We start from the raw sequence: 27653 nt of genomic DNA, 5'->3' as shown, positions 1-27653 counted from the left end.
AGCAGCTTGTGAAGCTACCCTTTTTCCTGATGCTTCTAAAATTTTTGATTCTTTATCAGGAGGGGGAGCGTCTCCTGTTGTTTGCGAATTGGCTCGTTTACGAGCGTTTGCAACGACTAAAGAATCTAAAAGCAACTGGTGTTTTATATAAGTAGAGTCTGCTGGTGCTGCCTTATATTTTTTCTCTATTCTTGGATTGAGCACTTGTGCCCTAGCAGGATCTTTAAAGATATCTGGCACGTGCTTGAGGACCCCTTTAAGCATTGGAAGAGTTTTGACATTTTTCTCAGAAGTGGGGAAGGTGTCGAACAAGAAATCTTCCTCTATAGGGTCAGTGTGCATATCTAACTTGTGATATTTAGCTGCCCTGTCTATAATCTGATTAAACACGATTGTGTCATCTGTAGGTGATGGTTTTGTTGGGTATGGGGAAGTATCTGGGATGGGCTGTTGGTCGTCATCATCTTGGTCATCCTATGTGTTATCTTGTTGATCAGGATCCCCAGTGTCATCATAATTGTATTGAGGATCTTCTCCCATGCCCTCTCCCTCATTGTGATCAGAGTGTGTGGGAGAGTAAGGAACGAAAGGCATATCAGGCAGAAAAGGAGGAGGAGTGAAAGGCCTTGAGGGAGATGTGCCAAAGTATTTTTTCTTTGGAGGAACTGGAGAAGGAGTGTATTGTGGTAAAGGCCTCTTCTTCCGGTGGTAGACTATAACGTGTCCTGTATCTGGATCGATATATAATTTAGCTTGCTCCTCGGACACTGGATGTGGGTGTAGTAGTTCTTCCTTGACAGTCCGTGGCTTTGGCGTCAAGGGTTTAGGTTTATGAACCTTTTTTGGAGTCTGTGGCTCTGTGTTTTTTGGTGTCGGAGCTCCCTTGGGCTCGACAGCTGATTTAGGTTCGATAACCTTTCTTGGTTCGAAGCGCTCCTTGGCTTTAGAGTCTTTCTTTGGATCGGCGGCCTTTTTAGGCTCAGCGACTTGTTTTGGATTGACCGGGGCTTTTGGTTCGGTACGTTTTTTGTCCGAAGCCTGCTGTTTCTTTGGGTCGATTGTCTTTTTTTTGTGTTTGGCAGGCTTTTTAGGTCCGTCTGTATCGGTTGGATCGACGACCTTTTTCGGTTGTACGATTTTCTTTGGTTCCGATGTCTCCGGTTCCGATGGCTTCGGTGCCAAGCCTTTTGGTGCCGAGTGTTTTTGCGGTGTGACGCTCTTCGGTGCCGAGGGTTTCGGTGCCGATGGTCTTTCGGCGTCGACAGCTCTCTTAGGCTATACACCCTTTGGATCGACGACGTTACTTTTTGGGTCGATGATCCTCGGTCAGGCCACCTCTTTTGGTTGTGCGCCCTTCGGGTCTACAAGTTTTTTTGGTTCGATGACCTTTGGTTGGAGGACTCTTTTTGGCTCGATGGCTGTCTTCAGGCCTGAGCTACTTGAAGGCATTTGTTTGTGCTTCGGAGCCATGCCGAGAGGTGGGGTCTCCGAAGGAATGTCTCGATCTTGGCTAAGGCCTTTCGGCGATGCTTCGACCAGAGCCTTTTTTGTTGGGCTGAGTGGAGTGGGGGGCGGGGTACTCACAGTTATTTGCCCCGGTGTGATCTGGTCATCGGAGTCCGATTGGTCCTCAATGGTGACGATCTCGAGATCGGAGTCGGCAGCTTCGGGAAGCTCTTGGTCATCCTCAAAGATATGCTCAGGTTCCGGTGCCGACTTCTGCATCTCTCACCTGGCAGCACGTCAATTCCGGATAGTTTTCTTGGATCGAAATTGGGCACACGCCGGGCAATCCTCTTCTTTGTGTTCAGGTGACAAACACTTGTTGCATACTGTGTGTTTGTCAGTATGTGGGAACTTTGAGTGGCATTGTGGGCACCTTTTAAAAGGACTCCTTTCCATCGACGGAAGTCGCACGTGGCGTCGATAACGACCAACGGCCCGCGTCGACGACCGGATCAAGATGAAAAGCTGGATGGAGTCGAGGGGTACCGAGCGAAAACAATACCGTCGAGTTCGAAGGCCTTTTGGCCTTAGGGAGTAGTTAGTTTCGATTCCGAGCTGGAGTGTAGGAAATAACATCCGAACCCAATGGCGGAAAAAAACAATCTAAGGATGGAGTGGATGCCCATGCGCACTATGGTCCAAGGGAGGAGTCACCTATCTCGTGATACTACGAAGACTGTTCCAAGACAACAAAGTGCAATCATCCGGACCCAACACTAGGTGGCGATCTATGCAAAGATATGAATTCAGCAGCCCACATGCCTTCACTGGCTGCAATAGGGAAGGAAACCTCCAAGTACTTGCTCACAGTTATCTTGTCCAACTACAGCATCAAACTGATGCGCCCTTGAAACAGCTACATCTGGATAACTTCTTTGTGGTTCCACATTTTAGTTTCTGCCCACCACAGGAGCAGCCCTGTATGTGGTATCCATCAAACACACATTACGTCTTTGCACAATTGGTTCAGTAAAATGACAGAATGTAGCTATTTGTCAAAGTTTTGACCGAACATAGGGGCGAAGACGACGACCAGAGTTTTTCTGTGCATGCTGCCACATGCGGTGTTTATTCAGGTTCCTGTTCGAGCTGAACTTCTTGCCGCACTGGCCGCAGTGGAAAGGCTTTGCTCCCCCATGCGAGGCTTGGTGAGCCGTGAGGTGGTGCTTGTGAGTGAAGCTCTTCTCACACTCGGTGCAGTGATACGGTCTCTCTCCAGAGTGGACTCGCTCATGCCTGCGGAGATGATAGACTCTTGCAAAGGGCTTCTGACACACAGTACATGCATGTGCTCCATCACTGTTCTGGACGTTTGGCCGACACGCAAGATTTGTGTTCCGCAGTTTGCTCTTGTTGGAGTTCTGTATGTTGGACGTTGTGTTATCGTCTTTGGAATGTTGTGAAGGCATGGAACCACTAGCGCCTTGACTAATGTCAGTCTCCTTCACAGCGCTCCTCATCACTGCAGCTTTCACTTTTTTAGGTATATTTTTGCACGCTGTGTTCTCCTCAGCACACACCGCAGAGTCACCAGCTTTTTTTCTTTTTCTGCTCCGTCTTTCCTCACCTGTTCAATTATAAAGAAAGTCAAGTCACCAGTATTGTAAATCCAAAGAAGTGTCAAGAAATACTACTTTAGGCAAGTGAGGTGCACTACTACTTGCTGAGCTAGAGAGTTCAAGTCTGTACCTCAACAGGCAAGGAGTGACATTTTGTAACAGTGTCTTGTTTTTATCCCCACTAGACAGGCACACGTAGAACCCACAGTCCTGGCTAATCGCATCAAATGACTGACTGCACATACATAGAACCCGTTTTGACAGCTAATGACATCAGATGAGAATGACTACACACACATGGAACCCACGTTCCAGGCTAATGACTGATAGGCTAGTCTGACGATATTTGAGGGAAGTCACCTACATAATGTCTACTCCTAAGGGCACACTGATAAAACAGGGCTGGAAAAGAAAATGTTACTTAACTAGTAAGCATCTGCTCGTGGCATGCTTTGCTGTAGATTCACAAGCTGTGCATAGTTCCGCCATCTAGTGTTGGGCTTGGATGTGTGCAAGTTGTTTTTCTTCTAAGAAATTCTTTTGAGTCACAAGGAATTGTGAATCCTCCTCTCGCTGGGAACATACATGGTCATAGACTCCGTTGTTAGAACGTTCTCCTGCATGGCTAAAATGTGAAGTGAAGCTTAGTATAGAGAGATGTCCATGCAAAGAGGAGAGTTAGAAATATTAAACTGATTGCAAGTAACACAGATGTTCGGGGAGGAGGGTGGGCACATGTGAGTCTACAGCGCTACATGCCACAAACAGATGCTTACTGGCTAAGTAACATTTTCTGTAGTTACACATGCTGTGAATTGACTGTAAAGCAGTCCCCCCAAAATAGCGGTGGCTAGCCTGTGGAAGTTGTAGTGGTTTGGAACAGTGTACGTACAACAACCTAACCAACATTAGCTTGTACATCCAGGCAGCAGTGTTGTGTAAACGTATGTGGTGTGGACCATGTAGCTGCTTTACAAATGTCAGTGATAGGAATGTTCTCAAGAAAGGCCACAGAGGCACCTTTTGACGTAGAGGGACGGGCTCCAGGAGGGACAGTTAAAGTCGATAGTTAAAGCCCATTTAGCTTTAAGACTGCATGTTTGGATGCATTTAATAATTCATCTAGCAATGCCTGATTTAGAAATGGCTTTCCCTGTATGGGGTTTTGAGAAAGCAACAGGAAGCTGTTTTGTTTACTTAAACGATTTAGTTCTGTCAATTTAATACCAGGGCTCATTTAACACGTAATGCGTGAAGAGCCCTTTCTGACACTGAGTAAGGTTGAGAGAAAAATACAGGAAGTTCAGTAGATTGGTTCAGTGAAAGTGTAAAATCATGTTTGGGAGAAACGTAATGTTGGTGCGGAGCACAACCATATCTTTATACGTTTGGAGCAGGGTTCTTCCTGAAGCTCACTGACGCATGTAAAGTAAGTGATGGTGACCAGAAATGTTCCCTTCCAGATTAAAAACTGGTGGGTGCACGAGTGCAGGTGTCAGAACGGCGGGTTCTTTAATCTAGTCAATACAATGTTACGATTTCATATCAGGGCTGGAGGGAACAGAGGAGGATTGATGTAGGAGAGTAGGGTCTGCTTCCTATGGTCACCCCCACTTTTTGCTGTGATTTTCTGGTTTTTAGACTTTAGTCTGGCTGTGGGCCTGCTAATCAGACCCACAGCCCAGCGGTTCTCTCTCTAAATTGATACCATGTACTTTAGGTACATACCAGATTGGGAATTGGGTCACTTCTGTGAGCTCCTGTATAGTGTACCCTAGGTACCCAGGGCATAGGTGCATCCAAGGCCTACCAGGGGCTGCAGCATGTATTATGCCACCCCTGGCTGGCCATCCAAACTGACACCACAGGCTGCTCACTCAGCTTGGGTAAGGTGGTGTTATCACCCCTTACTTAGATATAATATATCTATATCTACCATATATATACACACAATATAGACACATAGGCATCTATAAGTCACTCCTATGGTAGGCCTCGACAACCCTGGAGGCAGAGTGCTTGGTTTTATGTGAGAGGGTGCCCTAGCATGAGCTGAGCTCCTCTACAGCTTTCGGAACCATCTCGTTATAGCTGTTCTGTGTTATAACCATACCATATACTCTTAAATGCATTATAATCCTAGCGGTTAATGCTAACTTTGTTTTGGCTTTATCGAAACATGTCGTGTAAGGTGTCAAACACTTTGGAATACTACCCCCCCCCCACCAGTTCTGGTGGTGGGGGTAGCATTCCACCCTTCTAGAGGGAGAAGACATGTAGTTACTGCTTTACCCGGTTAAAGTTAAACAGAGCTCCAGCATCACAAAATGGATGCTGCTGCCACAGACACAAGTCTGACCTCCTGCTGCTGGACGAAGCTCCGGCAGGGGAGGCCTGGACAATAGGCTTCCTGTCCAGGGAGGTGCCAGCACCTCCCCAGACAGGCAGATGTGTATTGGGACAGTGAGGGCTACAGCAACAGATGCTGTTTGAGACACTGCCTTGGGCACACAAGGTGCTCCATGCATAGCCCGGTTCAAACCAGTTGCTAGGGCACTCCTGCCCCACTCTGGCACGAGACTGGATAAAGGAAAAGGGGTGTAACCACCCCCTTCTTAGGTCCACCGAAAGGAGGGACCTAGCAGGTAATCCAGCCCCTAAAATCAGTATAAAGATAGGAGCTGTGTCCCCAGGACTTTAGATTATCCTGGAACGAAACTCTGATACAGAGCTCTTGGACCTTCGACATTCTATTTTGACTAGAAGACGGAAGACATCTCCCTTGTGGTCAAGGAGTGACCACCCTGTGCAAACAGTCACCATCAGTAACTTGCTGGTCTGCTTTGTTGACGCTCCCGACGGAACCCAAAGACTCAGCGACGCAGGAACTGGACTTCCAGACTTCTCTGACTCCGACCCACATCCACAGCAAAGCTGAGAGCCGTGGCAAACACGAGAGACGTGGGACCGGACACCCTGGACATCCTGCATTTTGCTAACTGCATCGACTCCTAAGGTAACTCGAAGTTGTGCATTGGGGTATGATAAGCCCCAGACCCGAGCACCATTTGCACCGAAGCTCAGCCCTCCACACTCCACGAGTGCCGCGTGGGGCCCGCTCTTGCATTTCAGTTCGACGCGTCTTCCCGGTTGCTAGCCCGTTGGCTAGTGAGCCTCCTGAAGACAATCCTTTGAAACCAATCTGCTTTCCTGGTTGCTCCAGGCTTGCTCCAGCTTCCCTGCAAAGGAGAAGCTCCTCAGACCTTGCTGGTCTGACTCGAAGCAAATCTACACTTCCTGCGTGGGTTGCGGTTGCCAAGGCTTGTTGGGTCCAATCCGGATACCGATACTGCAGTCAACTAGATCCTTCGTGGGACAGCTCGAATCCAGCTCCTGGTCATCGTCGACACCTCCTGGTCCTTGTGGCTGCAGAGACGAGCTTCACCTCACCTGAGATCATCGCGACAACGCCTGGTTCCTTCCTGGTACTTTCCTGGTCACTGGCTATTGACCCAGACTCTGTCCCTTCTGCTTTTAGGTTCCTCACATCTTCGATCCACCCTTGGATCCACCCGGACACTCTTCCTCTGGCTGCCTGCAGCACTTCTTTGCAGATCTCCATTAAAAACATCGACGAAACCCGACACCAAAAGACACCTATGCCCCCGGCTTTCCTGGGTGAGGTAACACGAGTACTCCGGTGCTCCCGTGGGTATTGACACTCCAAGTGTCCTAGTCTAAAGGGGTTTTGTCGTAGTCCATCCGGAAGTGCCCTAAATCAGTAACTTTATAACTTTTACGTTCTCCATTGTAAGTCAATGGTAACTCACGACTTTGTTCACACACTGCACGCGTCTCCCGTGGGCCTCCTACTTCCTAACCTTTGGTTGTTTAGTGTAGCCCCAGCGATTCCCTAGGCCCTAGGCCTACACACTATTTCTGTTGTGGTTCTTATACAACTTTCTTAGTATATGGTTTGTGAGGCCCCTAGGGCAAAACTGTATTTGTGCAAACTTATCGTATGCTAATTGAGTAACTTGTGATGTACTTCGACCTCTGACTTTATAAAGAGTGCAGAGGGGTTGTGTTAGAAATAAATACATATTTATTTATTTATTTATTTATTTATTTATTTATTTATTTATTTGGAGAGTTTTATAAAGCGCGAACAAGATCCTAGCGGATATCAGAGCGCTGTACAGACAATAAATGTTACTTATACAGGAAACAGAAATAGGTAAAATTAAATGTACATAAAATGTAGTAAAAAGCAGCATAATAAGATTTAGCATCAATAAGTGTCTTGTAGTTGAGAGCGCGAAAGCATCTCATTACAGGGATTCAGCAGACCCTAGTCATGTGTATTGGGCCATGAGGATGGATTTAACTTCCTTTTTGAAAGAAGTATAGGACGGGTTAAGTCTGGTTTCTGGGGGTAAGGCGTTCCAAATTCTGGGTGCCATCCCAGAGAAGGATCTGTTATAAGTTTTTTTCTTCTGGAATTTTTGTGGTTTCAGAAGTAATTTTTCCGCATTTCTTGAGGATCTGGCCCCACCAGAGATCGTAAGTTTCTGTGCCAAGTAACTGGGTGACTTTTGATGTAGGGCTCTGTGTGTCATGCACGCAATTTTCAAATGAATTCTCGCCTCAAGGGGTAACCAGTTCAAGGATTGAAGGTCCGGGGAGATGTGGGAGCTACGTTTAGATCCAGTATGAGTCTTGCTGCGGCGTTGATAGAGGCTCTGAGAGGTGCAGTTGATGCTTTGGGTAGGCCACATAGGGAGACACAACCGTATTCCACTCTTGGTATAACCAGAGCTTGAACTGCCTGCTGAAAGTCATTATGTGGCAGGAAGGGTTTCAGTTTCCTTAAAGTGTTTATCTGGAAGTTAGCTCTCTTTGTAGCATTGCTAATATGTTTTTGCATGTTAAGGTTACTGTCTAAAGTCATTCCAAGTGACTTCGCTGAGTCCACAATGGTAGGTTGTACGTTAAACGCCGTGATATGTTTGATCAAGTTTTGCATTTTCGGGATTTGAGCTGGCAGAGCTATTAGTAGGAATTCGGTCTTGAGGGCGTTCAATTTAAGATGATTTTCTGCCAGCCATGTTTGGGTATTCTTAGGAGCTGTGTTAAGTAATTTGATGTCCTCAAGGGTGTGTATCTTGAGGTATAGCTGTGTATCATCTGCGTACATGTGATATTGCACGTTAGAGGATTGTAGAATTTCGGTGAGAGGTTCCATGAAGAGATTAAACGGTGTTGGGGATAGTGCGGATCCTTGTGGTACCCCCAGGGTTACTGGGACGGGCTTGGACAGGGTGTTATTGACTTTGAATTGTTGTGTCCGGTTTTGGAGAAAAGAAGTGAACCAGCTCCGCACTACACCAGATAGGCCCATTCTGTGTTTCAGGAGGTCTAAAAAGTTTGCGTGCTTGACCGTGTAAAAGGCAGAGGAGAGATCAAGTAGGATGAGTAGGCAAGATCTATTTTGGTCAAGTACTTGCAGCGCATCATCGATGATGTGTGTCATGGCTGATTCTGTGCTATGGCCAGCACGGAAACCTGACTGGTGTTTGTTGAGAAGGTCAAAGTGGTCGATATGTTTGGTTAGCTGTAGGTGCACACATTTTACCAGCAACTTGGCTAGGGTGGGGATATTGGAGATAGGGCGATAGTTGTTTAGGTCTGTGGGGTCTGCCGTGGGCTTCTTAAGAATGGGTGAGACCTGGCCCACTTTGAGGGTGTCTGGGATGCATCCTTGCTGAAGTGAACTGTTTATGATCTTGGACCAGAGAGGTAGAAGTAGTGGAGTAAGGGCTTTGACGGCGTTTGCCGGAAGCGGGTCGGAAGAGTGGTTAGCTGGGTTATATATATTTGATATATACCTGGTGTGGTGTCCTTTCATTTGGTATTCAAGGGATTATTATTGGTAAAACAACTGGCTTCACATGCTCTCTGAAGTCTTAGCCTATGACTGCTGGTCCATGCTACCACTAGAATAGCTTGTCTTTAAGGATGACTTTACAACCACCATCAATAAGGGTCGTTTAGACTGGTGCAAGGTGCCCACTAGAATAATGGACATCATATGCCAGGCTACCTTCTCACAATTGACACTTAGGATCTTCCATGAAGCCTTTAATGACAGGAACTCAGAATAGGGAAACGTGTTGCCTGTTCTGAAGGTAACCAGCTACAGACGCTAGGTGTAGTCTTATCGATGTGAAAGCTAAACCTAAAGTTTCTATGTGAAAGAGATAGCAGACAATGTCTTGTACTTTGGCTGCCAAGGGATCAATATGTGTTGAGTGACAGTAATAAACACATCTTTTCCATTTAGTGTCATAACAGGCACATTTAGTAGGCCTGCACGCCTCTTTCAGAATGTCCATACATTCTGGTGGGAGATTAGGGTACCCAAATTCTACGTCTTCAGGAGCCAGATCGCAAGGTTGAGAGACTTGGCAGCAGGGTGCCTGATTCCTCCATGGTTCGGCGTGAGAAGGGCCGGCCTGTTGGGGAATGTCTGGTGTGGTACTACCGAGAGTTCAAGGAGGGTGGTGAACCATAGCAGTCGTGCCCATGTGGGAGCCACTAGGATGAGAGTGAGAGATGTCTGTCGAAGTTCCCGAACCACAAACGGAAGTAGAGGGAACGGAGGAAAAGCTTAACTACTGACTAACTCATCCAAAGTGCACTGATGGTCTTTCTTTCACGCAGCCCTACTGTGAGGTTACACCTCATCGTTAAACCCTTTGTGCAGCAATCCTTCGACGCACCATCGAGATGCCCAGTGAAGACATGGCTATGTGGAAGGTGAACTACTTGACCAAAAACATAGTGCATGGCCTTTGGACTGTGGGTGGGGGAAATTGGAGGCGAAGTTTGGGCATTTGGCATTTTCTGCTGTGGTGAAGAGGTCCTTCTCTGGTAGTCCCCAAGGCTGAAAGTAGTGGTGGGGGACTTGCAGGTGGAGTTCCCACTCGTGGACTTGTTGCGGCATCCTGCTGAGGAGGTCGTCAAAATCGTTGTCCACTACCGGCACGTATTCTGCTAAGAGGTGGATCTTGTGATGGGAGTGCCCATTTCCAAATGTTCTGGGCCAGATGAGACAGCTGGGAGGATCTGGTTCCCCCTTATTTCTGGAGGTAACACCTGACTGTCATGTTGTCTGCCCTGATGAGGACTAACTTGTCAATTAGATGAGGTGGGAAAGCTTTCAGTGGGAGGTGAACAGCTGGTAACTCTAGGAGATTTCTGTGGAGAAGTCATTGATTGGGATCTCAGTGACCTTGGACAGTAACAGTTTCTGAATGCACTCCCCACCCCGTGATGGAGGTCTTGTGCCGAACTGGGTCCAGGAATGGCCGTCCTTTTAAGAGGTGGTTGGTGTTCCACTACTGCGGAGTGTGGCAAGCTTGACGGCCGACCAACACGAGATCTTCTCATTGACCCTCCGCTTGCGACCACTGGTGCGGTAAGCACTCCTGTAATGGACGCATGCGTAACGTTGTCTGAGGTACTACAGCTATGCAAGCATCCATCATGCTGAGGAGATGCATCACTGTCCTGACTGTAACCTCTTGATTTGGTTGAAACAGAGGGCTGAGTGCCTAAAATGAGTGTATTCTGGCAGCATTTGAGTAGGCTGTGCCTTTCTTTGAATTGAGGAATGTCCCTAGGTAAGGTTGGATCTGAAGGTGTTAGAAATGGGATTTCAGAGCGTTGATGGAAAAATCTAGTTGGTGAAGTAGGTTGATGGTGGTTTGAAAGTGAGGGTGATATTTTAGATACGTGGAATTTTTGATAAACTAATCGTCCAGCTATGGAAAGACGTGAACTCCCTGACTGCATAGATGAGCATCCACCACTGCAAGGCACTTGGTGAAGAACCTGAATGCGGTAGTGACTCCGAAAGGGAGTACCTTGAATTGGTAACTTGTCCGCTTACTACAAATCGGAGGTACCGGCGATGTGTCGGATGGATTGAAATGTGGAAATGGAGGTCCTTGAGGTTGAGCATGGCCATAAAATCACCTTGTTGTAGTAGCGCAATGACATCTTGAAGTGTGACCATGTGAAAGTGCTATGAGAGGATGTTTTTGTTCAGGTTTCTGAGATCTACAATTTGTGTGAAGCGCCTGTCCTTTTTGGGAATGAGGAAGTATAGCGAGTAAACCCTGTACCCTGTTGATGGTGAGTGATGGGTTCTATGGCTCCTTTGTGGAGGAGCGCTAAGACCTCTTCTCTAAGTCACCTTTAGTGATATAGGGAGAGATTGTGTCTGCGTGATGGAATGTTTGGAGGTGTGTAAGTGAGCTGCAGACAATAATTATGTTGGATAATATCCAACACCCACTAGTCAGAGGTGACATTCCGCCAAGCAGCAAATAACCTTTGGAGATGAACCCCGACTGGTGTTGGGTGGTTGGGAGGGAATGAGTGATAGGTCAGGGCTTAGTGGTGAAGCAGCTCCTTTGGGCGATCCACCTCTACATCTGCCTCTTGAATTGCTCCCTCTGTACGAGCGTCGAAAATAGCCCCTAGAAGAGGTGTTTTGGGATTGTGGCCATTAGTATGATGTGGAGGTTTCTGGGGGAGTGGTGTGGAACCTCTACGATAGGATGTGTGGGGAAAGAGCTGCAATGTGAAGGGGTCTGTAGGGCACTCGTTGCTTTTGCTGTTTCGTCCTTGTTTTTTTTCTATCAAATTATCTACCTGCCCCTCAAAAAGGTGTTTCCCATCGAAAGGTAGATTAAGTAAGTTTTGCTGGACTTCTGGTTTGAAACTGGAAACACAAATCCATGCACGCCTACGCAGAAAGACAGTGGAGTTAACCCCTTAGCAGCAGTATCCGCAGCATCTAAGGCACAGCGTATGGTGTTGTTTGAGGTCTGCCTCCCTTCAGAGATGATCTCATAGCCTCTTTTTTTATCTACATATGGGTGATATTGGACGAGTTCCTCTATTTAATCCCAATGACCATGGTTGTATCGGGAAAGCAGTCCAAAGTAATTGGCAATTTGCCAATAGTTGGCTGACTGCGTAGCTACTCTCTTGCCTGCAGCATCTATTTTCTTACTCTCCTTGTCTGGTGGAGGCGCATCACCAGTGGTATGTGAGTTGGCTCTTTTGCGTGGAGTAGTTACCAGCAAAGAGTCCGGTGAAAGCTGGCCCCTGATGTAGAATGGGTCAGTTGGGGAAGCCTTGTACGTCTCATCTACCCTTGGTGGAATGCATAAACTCAAACTGGGTTGTAGATAATGTATGGGGTGTGACGGAGCATGCCTCTGAGGCATTCAGAGGTACTAAGTGGAGTTTTGCGTGGATGAAAGAGTATCAAAAAGGAAATAATCCTCTAAAGAATCAGTGTGTGTGTAGTTGAGCTTATATAGCGCACAGCTACCCGCAGTGGGTTTCCCGGCGCTTGCTTAGGGAACCCTTCCTGGTATTCCCCTGTGATATAGCAGGGTATCCACAAGGTGAAAGTCAGGCATCCCGCCGCGAGGGGCCGTTGTGGAGATTAAGCAAGCTATTGCCCAGAGTCGCAGAGTGTGAACCCGTGAGTCGAGGAGGCACCGGGGCGAGAATTATCGAGTCCATGGAATTTTTAGCCCAAGACCCGCCGAGGCGGGGAATTGAACCCTGGTCCAGGACCGATCTCAGCTTCCGGGTCTGCTGCCTCTAACCCCTGAGCCACACTTCTCCACAGTTTGCGTGGATGAAAGAGTATCAAAAAGGAAATAATCCTCTAAAGGCTCAGTGTGCAGACACTTTATGGACAGTAACAGCCCTACCAATGAGATTGTGGTAAGAGGGGGCTCATCGGGCAGGGAGGGTTTTGCAGGGTACAGGTCAGGAGCTGTACCTTCCGGTAGGTCGGTATCATAGGTATCCCAGGGATCATCCTGTGGTGGGATGTCAAAGGCATCCCCATGGCTCTGTCCCCTTATATCAGAATGAGGTGACCCTTGAAGTGTGTAGGATCTAAGGTCAACTGGTGAAGCAGGCGGTGAGGGTGAGAGTTGTGGAGCAGGAGGCGGTGGTGGAAACGTTAAATATACAGACCTTGTAGCCTGGTCCATTCTCCTCAGCTTTGGTGGAGGTGGCAAGTCTAAGGCCTCTTCCCAGGACACTTGCCTTTTAGATGGTTGGGCAGCCGAAACAGAAGCGCAAGAGATTATCTGGCCTGTATGGGGATGGATCATCAGGTGTTTTTGGAAGGTGCCGATCTCTTCCACCGGATTACAGACCTGATGGAGATAGGTCCAAAGGTATTTTGTGTGACACCGAGGACAGTAGCAGAAAAGTGTCCGTTCCACCACCATGTGAAAATGGGGGATCACTGAAAGAATATCGACTACCAAAATATCGACTACCCAAAATATCGAGGAAAAAATATCTACAGCAAAAATATCGAGTTTGTATGTACAAACAGGTAAGTACAAAAATATCGAGTACAAAATATCGTTTACAAAAATATAGTTGTAAAAAATATCGTATTTACTAAAAACAGTGTTAAATTAAATTAATATTAATAATTAATTACTAAAATATACTTAAAATTACTTAAATTAACTTATAATAATTAAATAATTAATGAAAGTTAAATAAATATTTTTTTATTTCATATTTATTAAACATATATATATAGTAATAAAATATAATAAAATAATACCCAATAACTGAAAACTGACCCTGAACCCTAAAAATACCCCTTTACCCAAAAACTGAAAACTGACCCTGAACCCTAAAAATACCCCTTTACCCAAAAACTGAAAACTGACCCTGAACCCTAAAAATACCCCTTTACCCAAAAACTGAAAACTGACCCTGAACCCTAAAACTACCCCTTTACCCAAAAACTGAAAACTGACCCTAAACCCTAAAAATACCCCTTTACCCAAAAACTGAAAACTGACCCTGAACCCTTAAAATACCCCTTTACCCAAAAACCCAAAACTGACCCTGAACCCTAAAAATACCCCTTTACCCAAAAACCCAAAACTGACCCTGAACCCTAAAAATAAAAACGATATTACTTCACTTACCTTAAAAACGATATTACTTCACTTACCTTAAAAACGATATTTTGGCTGTCGATATTCTGTCCTGTCGATATTTTCTCCAAACGATATTTTGGAGTCGATATTATGTCCAAACGATATTTTGGAGTCGATATTATGTCTGTGTACCGAAAAGGGGGTGGGGGGAGCTGCGCCTAAGGATCGAAGAATGCATCGAAGGCCCACGTGGGCCTCGATAGAAGAAATCGATCAAGTTATCGATCTGAACGGAAGGGAAATAGGAACTGGATCAATAACAATACCAACGGAAGTAGTAATCGTGGAACCGAGAACAATGCACCACGATGGAGTCGAAGTAGAGCACGTCAGAACCTGACAGTGGAAGAAAACAATCTAAAAATGGAGTCGATGACAATGTATATCACAAGCGAGAGAAGTCACCTTACCTTGTGACTCTAAAGACTTTTTTAAAGAAAAACAACTTGCATACATCCGAGCCCAACACTAGATGGCAGTATTATGCCCAGCATGCGTGTGTACATCCACTCATGCCTCAAACTCAGCATTGTATCAGTCTTCTTGTTGAATAGCTTGTACAACATGTCACTCAAAGAATCATGTCACACATGAGACAGGCAGACCCACTACAAACATGCATATGCCACACATATGCACCCTGAAAACTTGACAGCTATGCTTTTCAAGTGGAAGGAAATGATGTAATGTCCTCAAAACGGGAAACAAAAATGTAAGCATGATATTACACTATGGGATGTATGTAACATGTGACAGGTAGTATATGGGCCTGCTCATTATTGGATACACAGTGGAGTGAGCACTTGCAATACATATGAGTGCACCCTTTGTGCACAGGGGTAAAACATCAGTGAGCGCGCAGTCGTGCTGGTCGCGCTGCAACATCAAGCAGGCTTAGCACACTCTCTGACAGAAACAGAGTGGGGAGGCTTCCTCCTCTTTCATTCCTGCTGTAGAAGTAATTCAGAAACAGCAGAGACTGTGGGCGAAGGGAGAGGGGTAGAACTTCCTCCATCCTACCCCAAACAAGCCCATGCACTCGGGCTACCATACCAAACCTCTGTACCTCTCGGAGTGGTGTGCCTAAGAAGAAATAAGGGAAGGGACTGCCACCACCTCGTCCCTCCTGTAACTATTAGTGGCACTGGTGCTGCTTTCACCTGGGTGTACGGACCTGCCGTAACTGTTCAATCAATCAATCAAACAGGATTTATAAAGCGTGGCTGGACACCCGTGAGGTCTCCAGCCCCTGAGATCCCTGCAGCGGGTAGGTTCCGTTGCACCAGCAGATCTTGAGTCCTTTCCTGGACTCCAGCAAGAAGCCAGATTTCCGGAGGGTGAGTTTGTTCCAGGTCTTCAGAGCGAGGTATGAGAAGCGTCCTCCAATGTTGTTTCGGTGGATACGGGGGAGGGGTGAGCGAGGGAGGCAGAGCTGAGGTCTCTGGAGGGTTGGAGGAAGTTAAGGCCGTGGTTGATCTACGCTGTTTCTTGGTTGTGTAGGATCTTGTGGGTGTCGATCAGCATCTTGAATTGACATCTGTTCTGGGTGGGGACCAGTGGAGCTTCTTGAGGTTGGGGGGATGTGGGTCCTTATCGGGATGTGGTAAATAAATAAATAATTACCGGTACTATTTTTCTATGCATTAACTGAAAAAGGATAGCTCAATAAATAAGAGGCAGAATCCGAGGTGTCTGAGTCAGAAGGGCTTTAATCAGATGGCTCGAGCCAATGGACCATCGGGTTCCATCACCTGCAAAGGTTCAGGAAGGGACAGGAATGACAGTCTAATATCTTATTAACATCATACAGTATATATAGTAAAACAGTACAATTACATTGAATACAGTAGGCGTAGCAAGTGACAAACGAAAGATAAGAACATATGGGCGTGAAAAGAAGGCGTGCACAGGGCGTGCACGAAGACATGTGATGTAAACGTCACAGAAGTGTCATAAGTGGGTGGATACATGGAGGGGGCTACCTGGGCAGCTGGAACCTTTAACCTACTGATGCGCGCAAACGGGCCATGACGTGTGACTGGGGAGAGCTGGGGGCTCTGACTTCTGGCACTAGAAGAGGAGACTAAAGTCTGGGATGTCAGGACGACATGTACCTATAGCATATCTGATATCTCGTGTTTGGAGAACATGTTGATAGAATCTAAAAGTCATCAGGGCAAAGGCTACTTGTCACTAAGGCTAGTGAATGCATATATTTCTTTATGTATTGCGTGTGCTATGAATCTTCTATGAACATTAATTCAGTAATTCTCTTGCATGGAGACAGGAAGACTAGACTTATAGATGAAGATGTTTATGCGGTTCGTTAGCTAGGAATGTGAAGCCGGGGAGCTGAACTGATAACTAGAGGCATAACATATTCTTGGCAGACAGGCAGGCAGGCCAGGCCGGGCACCGCGCTGCTTGGCAGAAAGTAAGTGAAGGGTCAGGGATGCGGGAGGGGCTGCATCGCTCCTCGGAGTGGTTTCAGGAGACTTGAGACTCGAATCTGGTGTCCGGGCCCTTTGAGGCCTAGAAACGGGGACAACTCGATGAATTAACGTGCACAAGGTAAAGACGTTGGCAACATAGGCCTAATACTTGTTGCTTTCAGGAGGACTGGATAACTGGCATACTAACGTTGGACACAACAGTAATTGCGTCTTTATTCGGTCAAGAGGGTAGATATGCATATCGATCATGCACATATAACATATAATGGGGAACACGTAGGGACACATGACAGGGCAAAATTCAATTTTCCTCAGGGAGGTCGAGCTGCTGAGTTCTGCTTGGTCTGCAGTCTCTTCAGGAGGTGCAAAGTGACTCCTATGTAGAGTGTGTTGCCGTAGGCCAGCCGGCTGGTGATTAGGGCTTTGGTGACGGTGCGTCTGGTGTTGATGGGGAGCCACTTGAAGATCTTACAGAGCATTCGAAGAGTGAGGAAGCAAGCGGAGGAGACTGTGTTGCTCTGGCTTTTCATGGTGAGCTTGCAGTCCACGATGATGCAAAGGTTGCGGGTGTGGTCTGTCGGAGTGGGTGAGGGTCTTAGTTCGGTAATCCAACAGGAGTTGTTACATGGGGAGGTGTTGTTTCCGAAAATCAGCACTTCCGTTTTGTCTGTGTTGAGTTTAGGCAGTTGTCTTTCATCCAGTCGATGATGCTCATCATGTTACTGCGGATGTTGTCCATCGTGGTGGAGGGGTCTTGTGATAATGAGAAAATTGTAATTGGAATTGTAGGCGTTCTTATATAGCGCAAACTGCCACCCTACGGGCATCCTGGCGCTCAGATATAAGGACACAACCATCAGGTGAAGGGGCCGGAGAGACTAAACAGCGAGGAGTCATGCTTTAGGAAAGAGCCATGTGTTTAGGCTCTTTCTGAACTCAATTAGAAAATTAATCTGTCTGATGCTCTGTGGCAGCTCATTCCAGAGATGAGCAGCAGCCACGCTAAAGGCCCTCCCCCATCCTAGAACGTTTGAATCTAGGAATTACCAGCAGGCTAGCACTAGAGGAACGAAGCTGCCTCTTAGGGAGATACCAGGCAAACCTTTCCTGTAATGGGACTGGGCCCAGTTCATGTACCGCTCTATGCACCAGACAGAGTGATTTAAAATGAACCCTTTCCTTGATAGGCAGCCAGTGGAGATCTCTCAAAGCGAGACTAGTGGAGGAGCCGCGTTGTCTATTTAGCACCAATTTTGCCGCTGCCGACTGGACTCTCTGCAACCCCTGAAAGATATACTGTGGAGCCCCCAAATACAAGGAGTTGCAGTAGTCCAGTCTGCTCAACACTGTGCTTCTTACTACAAGGGAACGCGAGTCCTTAGGAAGTACTGGAAGTATCCAACGCAACATACGCATCAGACCAAAGCACACGCTGGCTGTCTTGTTTGCCTGTGATTCCATTTGAAATTCTTATCTATCAGGATCCCCAAATTATGTACCGTGCTGGCAGAGACCAACGGATCCTCCTCAGGGGTAAGCCTGCACTCCACCGGTATATGTGTGAGCAACTTCGCAGAGGAGCAATATAGCACCTCAGTTTTCCCTCCATTGAACTGCAGGGAGTTCCTCCGTAACCATCCTGCAGTCTGTCGCATACACTCTTGAAACGTATCCATGGAAACTGCCTGTTTCCCTTCCATGGAAAACGCCAGTTGCGTATCGTCCGCATAGTTGACCAAGTCAACCCCGAACGATTTAATGATGGGAAACAAAAGCTGCAGATAAATATTAAAGAGAAAGGGGCTAATAGCAGAGCCCAGCGGTACCCCATAAACTATCGGGGATTTGCAGGATGAGAATGGTGCCAGGGTTACCACCTGCTGTCTCCCGCCAGATAGGACCGCAGCTACTGCAAAGCCCGTCCCTTCACCCCAATTTTCTCCAGTCTTTCTAATAAAATTGAGTGGCTCACTGTGTCGAGTGCGGCCGACATATCGAGAAGCACTAAAACAGTGGCACTCCCGTTGTCGGCCAGCATACGCAGGTTATCTATCATGGTGGTCAAAGCTGACTCAGTCCCGTGACCCGGCCAGAACCCGAACTGGTCCCAATCCAGCAATTGATTCTCCTCCAAAAAGCAGGATAAAATCCTGCTTACAGCCTTTTCCAAGATTTTAATTGGAAAAGGAAGAAGAGAGATCGTTCTAAACCTTGCAGGATTTTTCGGATCCAGAGAGGGCTTCTTAATCAGGGTGTCACCACCGCCTGCTTCCATCTCCCAGGAATGGTACCTTCTTCTAGGGACTGATTACATATCTGCCGTAACCAGGGGAAGGCCGTTTGACCGTAGGTCTACCAGACTTTATGGGGTAGGGGGTCAGAGGGAGATCCTGAGGATACCCCATGTGCCAAGGTGTTAAAAGTGAGATCTGAAAAAATCTGAAAGCTATCCAGGGTGATTAACTGTCCCAAATCCCCTTCCGCCGCCTGTATAGAATTATCCTGAGCAACGGTATCGTTAGCCAAAAAGGTTCCAACGATTTTGGCAACTTTATCCGTAAAGTGGGAGGCAATCTCATCGCACAATTTCTGCGAAGCCACCACCTTGTTGCCCAAGCAGGTTGGGGCAGAGACAATCTTGAAGAGTACTTTAGTACCATTAGATGCTTGTGAGATAGAGTTAGCGTAAAAATTAGCTTTGCACTCTAAGATAAGCTCCTTGTATTTACTCTGCGCTACTCTCAGTTCTTGCTTATCCACCTCTAGGTACTTCCTTCTCCATCAGCTGGGTGTCATCGGCATAGGATATGATGTTTAGTTCATGGGTTCTGACAATTTTGACCAAGGGCATCGTGTAGGTGTTGAACCATGTAGGGCCGAGGGATGAGCCTTGAGGGAGGCCACATATGATATTCTTAGGTTCCGAGAAAAAAGGAGGTAGGCAGATTCTCCTGGTTCTTCCGGTGAGGAAGAAGTTGATGCATTTGAGGCCATCTCCTTGGATTCCAATGTGGCGACGCCCCCTGATGAGGGTGTGTTGGATTGTTGGATACAGTGTCAAATGCTCCTGAGAGGTTGAGGAGGATCAAGGCCGCTGTTTTTCCTCAGTCAAGGAGGGTTCTAATGTCGCCTGTGGCAACAATCAAAGCGGTTTTCGTGCTGTGGTTGGTGCGGAATTTGGATTACGATGTGTCCAGAAGATTGTCGTACTCCACGTGTTCCTTGACTTGGTGGTTGATGGCCTTCTCGAGGATCTTGGCAGGAAAGGGAAGCAGAGAGATGGGATGGTAATTCTTGAGTTTGCTGGGGTCCATGTGCGTTTTTTTGAGAAGGGGTTTCACTTCAGCGTGTTTCCATTCTTTGGAGAAGGAGGCCGTGGTGATGGATGTGTTGAGAATGGTGGTGAGCTGGTTGCTGAGCATCTTGCTTCTGAGGTTGAACAAGTGGTGGGAACAGGAGTCCGTGGGTGCTTCAGAGTGGATGAAGTTCATGATAGCTGTGTTGTTTAGTGTGACTAGCTGGTTCCATAGGGTGAGCAGTACATCAGGGTTTTGCATCTGTGGGTGCTGGTTGGCTGAGGAAGTCAGAGGGGGTGGGCTAGGGTTTGAAGTCTTTTTAGATGGTGAAGATCTTGTCGTGGAAGAAGTCTGCTAAGGTGTCACCGAGTTCCTGGGAGGGAGAAATGGTGTTTTCAGTGGCTGAGGGGTCGGAGAACTCTCTGACGATGTTGAAGAGTTCTTTGCCGTGGTCAGCACTAGCTCCTGTGCAGTCAGCAAGGGTGTTCTTTTCGTCTCTTTTAGGAGTTGGTGGTATTGGTTGAGGGAAGTCTTGAATGTGGCTCGGTCTGTGGGCTCCTCACTAGTGCACCATTTTTGCAAGAGAAGAGAGGGTGACAGCAGGAAAAAGGTCATACCGTTGATCATGGAGAGGCCGTTGATCATGGAGAGGAGCAGCAGCAGTGGTAGTTGCGAAGACTGAGGTTCAGGGCTCGGAGTTCTGCGATTGTGTATCTGTGAGTAGCAGGAGAGCCAGGGTTCCTGGTGCTGGGTGCAGTCCAGATGCAGACAAGCTTGCCTTTGGCACGTGCACTGTGTATGTCAGCTGCACAGAGTTAGCGGCACTGGGTGCTGCGGTTATGTGCGTGTATGGCTCTGCTCTAACTTTTAATGACACTGTGTGCTGAGGTTACCTGAGTGTACGGCCCTGCTATAACTGTTAGTGACACTGGGGGAAGCAGTCACCTGGGTGTATGACCCTGCTGTAACTATTAGTGTAATACTCATTAGCAGACTGCATGAGATTGCTGTCAGAGATACTGCCCTACGGTGGTTGGCTGATTTCTTAGAAGATCGGTCTCAAATTATTACTCTGGGTCCCTTCAAATCCTGTACAGTTAACATCACCAGAGGAGTGCGCTTTGTCGACGGCAGCTAATGACATCCTTCTCACCAAATTGCAAGTGGTGCAAAATACGGCTGCTCAGTTAGTCTGTAATCTCCTTGGCAGGCTTTCCTTCTGCCCCTACTCTCCGTTTCCTTCACTAGCTTCCCGTCAGGGGGCGAATTGTCTTTAAGATTTGGTCACCATTGTATCTTAAAGACAAACTACACTTCTACTGTCCCTATCGCACATTAAGATCCAATGATAAGGCGCTGCTGTCCATTCCTCGTGTCCGAGCTTCAAGATTTGGGGGCAGAGCCTTTCCCTACATTGCTCCAACGACGGCCCGCTGTAACTGTTAGTGACAGTGGATTATTTCCTTACCTGAGCCTAAGGCCCTACTATAAGTATTTGTTACACCAGATGCTGTGGCTACCTGGGTGAATGGTCCTGCTGCAGCTGTTAATGACACTGCTTGCTGCAGCCACCTGGGTGTACGGCCCTGCTGTAACTGTTATTGGCTTTGAGTGCTGTGGTTACCTGGGTGTACGGCCCTGCCTTAACTGTTAGTGACTGTCAGAGGTGTGGTTACTTGGGTGTCTGGCCCTGCTGTAACTGTTAGTGACTTTGAGAGGTGTGGTTACTTTGGTGTAACTGTTAACGATACCGGGTGCTATGGTTACCCGGGTGTACAGCTCTGCTGTTACTGTTAACGACACCGGGTACTATTGTTACCCGGTGTACAGCTCTGCTGTTACTGTTAACGACACCGGGTACTATCGTTACCTGGGTGTACGGCTCGGCTGTAACTGTTAACGACACCGGGTACTATGGTTACCCGGGTGTACAGCTCCGCTGTAACTGTTAACGACACCGGGTACTATGGTTACCCGGGTGTACAGCTCCGCTGTAACTGTTAACGACACCGGGTACTATGGTTACCCGGGTGTACAGCTCCGCTGTAACTGTTAACGACACCGGGTACTATGGTTACCCGGGTGTACAGCTCCGCTGTAACTGTTAACGACACCGGGTACTATGGTTACCCGGGTGTACAGCTCTGCTGTAACTGTTAACGACACCGGGTAATATGGTTACCCGGGTGTACAGCTCTGCTGTAACTGTTAACGACACCGGGTACTATGGTTACCCGGGTGTACAGCTCTGCTGTAACTGTTAACGACACCGGGTACTATGGTTACCCGGGTGTACAGCTCTGGTGTTACTGTTAACGACAATGGTACTATGGTTACCCGGGTGTACGGCTCTGCTGTAAATGTTAACGACACCGGGTACTATGGTTACCTGGGTGTAGAGCTCTTCTGTTACTGTTAACGACACCAGGTGCGGTGGTTACCCGGGTGAACGGCTCCGCTGTAACTGTTAGTAAGCAACAGCAGGAGCTGTTGGTGACCGAATGGGCAAGACTTTGGCAATCACAGGTTTATATCTACCCCACCTGAGGCTCCAGGCAGAGGAACGCCTTCATTGTGACTCTGTGTATTACAAGCGTGGAATGTTCTGATGCCTACATCCTGATAGAACTACAGAACTGAAAAGTACTTTAACATGACCTTTCTGTCTAAAACCAAGTATGTCATTCCACACTCTTGAGTATTCACAACTCACCCAAGATGGACTCTGTGCTGCGCCCTCCGCCGGGCACGCCACGCCTTCCACTGAACATCGAATCTGGCTCTTTATCTTTCCTCAAAAGAGAAGCAGCATAATTGTGATATACAAACCAAACCAAGAATGTTAACTGATAAAAACAAATAGGAGTGTAAGACATTTCAAGAATACAGAGTGGAGGACAAATTCCTCACTAGGAACGAAGCCTTGACTTAGATATCTTGTAGTCGTAAGGATTATACTTGAACCCTTTCTCAACTGTGGTTTGGAAGGGAGGCAGGGGGTTCACTCACTGAGAAGGACCCTAAAACCTACAGACTGAATTTGTCTCTGTGGTCTACAAATATGTATCTCTGTTTGATGAGTGCTTTCCCTCCCTCACTCTCTGTACTGTGCGCTTCCCTCACTCACTCTCTGTACTGTTCGCTTCCCTCACTCACTCTCTGTACTGTGCTTTCCCTCACTCACTCTCTGTACTGTGCTTTCCCTCACTCACTCTCTGTACTGTGCGCTTCCCTCACTCACTCTCTGTACTGTGCTTTCCCTCACTCACTCTCTGTACTGTGCGCTTCCCTCACTCACTCTCTGTACTGTGCTTTCCCTCACTCACTCTCTGTATTGTACTTTCCCTCACTCACTCTCTGTACTGTGCGCTTCCCTCACTCACTCTCTGTACTGTGCGCTTCCCTCACTCACTCTCTGTACTGTGCTTTCCCTCACTCACTCTCTGTACTGTGCTTTCCCTCACTCACTCTCTGTACTGTGCGCTTCCCTCACTCACTCTCTGTACTGTGCTTTCCCTCACTCACTCTCTGTACTGTGCTTTCCCTCACTCACTCTCTGTACTGTGCGCTTCCATCACTCACTCTCTGTACTGTGCTTTCCCTCACTCACTCTCTGTACTGTGCTTTCCCTCACTCACTCTCTGTACTGTGCTTTCCCTCACTCACTCTCTGTACTGTGCTTTCCCTCACTCACTCTCTGTACTGTGCGCTTCCCTCACTCACTCTCTGTACTGTGCTTTCCCTCACTCACTCTCTGTACTGTGCGCTTCCCTCACTCACTCTCTGTACTGTGCTTTCCCTCACTCACTCTCTGTACTGTGCTTTCCCTCCCTCACTCTCTGTACTGTGCGCTTCCCTCACTCACTCTCTGTACTGTGCTTTCCCTCACTCACTCTCTGTACTGTGCTTTCCCTCACTCACTCTCTGTACTGTGCTTTCCCTCACTCACTCTCTGTACTGTGCTTTCCCTCACTCACTCTCTGTACTGTGTTTTCCCTCACTCACTCTCTGTACTGTGCTTTCCCTCACTCACTCTCTGTACTGTGCTTTCCCTCACTCACTCTCTGTACTGTGTTTTCCCTCACTCACTCTCTGTACTGTGCGCTTCCCTCACTCTCTGTACTGTGCGCTTCCCTCCCTCTCTGGCTGATCACTGCTTCTCTCTCAGACACGGTCTTATAAGTCAGAGTATGCTGGCCTATGCAAGACATGGTATGTATTCTTGTCTGAGTATATCACGTGTGACGCAGGTGGAGCGCAGACTAAGCCAAGCACAATGTACAACCGTCTGGGAGTATTGGTGTAATCATAAGACCAAATCCTGATTTACACACTCATCGAAATGTGTCCAACATAGTACCCTAAGATTTGCAATTCATGTTTCATCCAAGCTGGAATAGGACAGGACTCTGGCTAACCATTCCTTTAAAGTTGGAGTTATAAAGAGGATCAATTTCTTACAAACCTCAACTCTGGCCAAAAGTAGCAGATAACACAGCAGCCATTCGTGGGATCTGCTGACACGTGTATTATCAAGTTCATCCGTGATGAAAAAACAATAAGGGGCCCTCTCGCCTTCATCTCTTGCTGATACTACACCTGCATGATCGTACCTATTTCGTTCCAGAAATTTCTTAAACCTGGGAAACTCACACACATGGATGTTGTCTGCGTATGCCTGACAGCACTTCTTATACTTTCCTTTATCGGAACTTGACAATTCTTCTTTGGGACCAGTCAATTCTGTGGCTGGTGAAGAAATGATTTCTCCTGAGTAATGCAGATTTAACCAATTTATATATGGTGTATATACCTGCCATACTGCATCCCAAATTTCATATGGAGCCAGGCATTTTGTATCTCCTGGTTCCAGAAATCCTGAACACCAAAATGCCGCCGCCTTTTTCCTGGGTGACGGGTTTTGAAGGCCTCCTCTGCTTCCAGGGAGGTTTCTTGAATCCATTTTTGCTTCAAGCACCATGAGTGAGGGTTCCATTAGTTTGTTCATAAAGCTTTCTCCCATTTCAGTAGTTTCTCTTCCTCTGCCAGTTGATACCATCTCACTGTAGCTTCTCACTTTCAGGGATACCCACGATAATCTCTCAGGACCACAGGTGCTCCTGGGGAGTCCCAGATTGGTGCTAGTTGTCCATAATGTGGAATGCCCAATACGTTCCTTGCCGCATGCCAGAGTCTTGATGTAGTATTTAGTTATTTTAGCCTAACCTTTTTAAAGTTCCTTTGAGCACCAAATTTGCCCCGCACACACCTCTCAGCAGCTCCTGCAGTCACCCGCCTGGCTGTGGGCCTCCTGGAAGCCCAATCAAGAAAGGCCTGCACATCCTGGGTAGGAAACACCAACACTACAGCTTGAGATCAGGGAGACCTAATCTGCCTCTCTTCTGTTTCTTTTTTAGCTTTTTCCATGCCAATCGCGTTCCTTGCGAGCACCATATGAAGCTATTTATATTACTTGGAACGGGCGCAGCTCCCGAAGCGCCGCAGCACCAACAGCAGAGGGCCGGGCTTTGCTCCGCCAGGCTCCCGGCCGGGCTTGGCTCCGCCGGGGCCCCTCCCACTTCAGTACGCCCTCACCAGCGCCAGGAGGCGCATAAAGGCAGCGCCAGTACCCCGTCCCGCGGGACGCGCGCGGGCACGCGCCGGGAGAAGCCCGGGATAAGGGCGGGGCCGTCTGTGGCCGTCCGGGGCCGAAGGAGGCCGGGCTGGGCCACCCCTCTGACAACTGCTACTAACAATGGGTAAGAGAAAGAAGGCTACAAATATGGAGGAGAGTGGGAAGAAGGCCAAGGTCCCAAGACATTCCAAATCAATCATGACCTACCTAACATCAGTGGTGGGAGAACTATCTAAGGAAATTGCCAACGCCGAACTTGAGCTAGGGCTGACAGCTATCTCCCCATCATCCACTGTTATACCTTCCCCTGTAGCACCGGGCAATCCACCTGTGTCATGCACCCCCCCGGCGCCACTCTATCCCACTGTGACTATTGCCACCCTTCCATCTATATGCTCCACAGTCGAGGCTCCCAACCAACCCCACCCAGTATGTCTACCTGAACTGAGCCAGCAGTCTATCACATCCATAATCAAGGATGCACGGGATAACAACGTGGCAAGTCCATGTTTGTTAAACATAACAAATGACTTATTGGGTAACAAACTGGAGGAGCTTTTTGTTTCCAGAATTGAACCTCTATTAGTTGGGATAGCAAAGGACATTGTGGACACTTTGACCACCTGCTTGGAAGGCCTGCTTAAGAAATGTACATTAATTGACAGACTCATAGCTAACACCAAATCTAACAAGGTCTTCAATGCTAATTCAAAGTGTAACAAGGGGGAGGTTCAGAGGATGGAGGTGGGGACGGTGGAGCCGGAGCAGGTGCAGGCACCTTGCCCGGGCTCACCTCACCTGATTAGTGGAGGGGCCATTAACACTCTACCCACTTTACCCCCAGCTTTGGAGGTGCGGCCCTTGTTGCCAGAGGGGCAGCCTCGTACACGACCTACACCCTGTTCCCCCGACCCTGCAAGGTACTCTTACAGCAAATATAAGCTTAATTTGCCACCTGAAGCGTCCCCTTTGGTTGCTGTATTTGTTGGGGTCCCTCCTCTAAGGGAAGGGGAGGTTGAATCATCCTGGGATCTTATGGACAAATCTAAAAAATGATGCACAGATAAATGTTGTGGCATGAACATCTCTGATGAAATTATATTTTCTAGGAGGGTGGGCTGGATAGGCAAACACCGGAAATCTACCCAAGGGGACTGCGTGGTTGTCAACTTTAGCAGGGCTGACCTAGTGGATAGGCTCTTTTGGGATGGTTCTGATATATCTCTAACGGATAGATTAAGACCAGTCCCTTTGGGCTTTTTTTACCCACCACCAGGGCGAACGTTGCATACTATCGGCCCCGGGTTTAGAAGGGGGGGATGGCGCACATCCCCGAGTGAGGGTATGCCCAAATTACATATACCCCCGTGTCCCCCGAGGCTGCCAAATATTCCTTTGAGTAGCCAACCCTGTGCCCAACAGTATGCTCATGAGGGTCCCGCTTTGGCCATTGCTAACAGCTTTGCTCCCCTGTCAGGGTTGGAGGAATTAGACTGACTAACGGGTGACCCCATTAGCGAGTCAGAAGAGGTCGGGAATAGAACAAGTGATGCATGCAAGATATTAAGCTGGAATGTGGCAGGACTCAACTCTAAACGTGATGACAAGGGATGGATAAGTTTAGTCTCAGGACACAATATTATTGCCCTCCAGGAAACCTGGGATCCATCTGCTAGTTTCTGGCTGGATGGGTTTACCAGCTTCGCCAAAGCAGCCATCCCTAGTTGTGCGGGCAGAGCTAAGGGGGGTCTGTTAACCTTAATCTCCCTAGACTTGAAGGGTTCTCTTAGATTGATTAATACTGCATCACCTAATATGTTGATTGTAGAAAGGGAAATAAGCCCTTCTAGGAGGACTCTTTATATAATTTTTTATAATTCCTGTAACAGGGACAATAGCGAGAACAACGTCGCAAGTTTAGATACTGTTTTAACATTACTCAGTCAGAATACATATTTCGATGCAGAGTACATATTGTTGGGCGATTTTAACATCCACCCCTGTCAGCTAATGTGTGGTATAAGCCATAGGGAAGGGGGTGAAGGACCAGAAGGTCCCCACTTTGAACACACCACACGAGGAGAAGAATTGGAAGACTTTCTGGCTAATTTTATTTTATATGAACCAGAGGGAGGTCC

The 27653-nt window shown here is 47.6% G+C and overlaps 1 protein-coding gene across 1 annotated transcript in view; it reads right to left on the bottom strand.

The window, feature by feature from the left end:
• Positions 1 to 2435: 2435 nt before the first annotated feature.
• The window catches only part of LOC144826180 (uncharacterized), a 215762-nt gene continuing 190544 nt past the window's right edge, over positions 2436 to 27653 (bottom strand). Inside the window, exons 7-8 of the mRNA XM_078684574.1 lie at positions 22594 to 22673; positions 2436 to 3073 (exon numbers count right to left, since the gene is read on the bottom strand). Coding sequence (XP_078540700.1) covers positions 2978 to 3073; positions 22594 to 22673 — 176 coding nt within the window. The 3' untranslated portion in view covers positions 2436 to 2977. The remainder of the gene's footprint in view (positions 3074 to 22593; positions 22674 to 27653) is intronic.

Source organism: Lissotriton helveticus, chromosome 3_2 (assembly GCF_964261635.1).
Source record: "Lissotriton helveticus chromosome 3_2, aLisHel1.1, whole genome shotgun sequence".
NCBI classification, from domain to species: Eukaryota; Metazoa; Chordata; class Amphibia; order Caudata; family Salamandridae; genus Lissotriton; species Lissotriton helveticus.
This window is presented reverse-complemented; position numbering and strand designations above follow the sequence as displayed.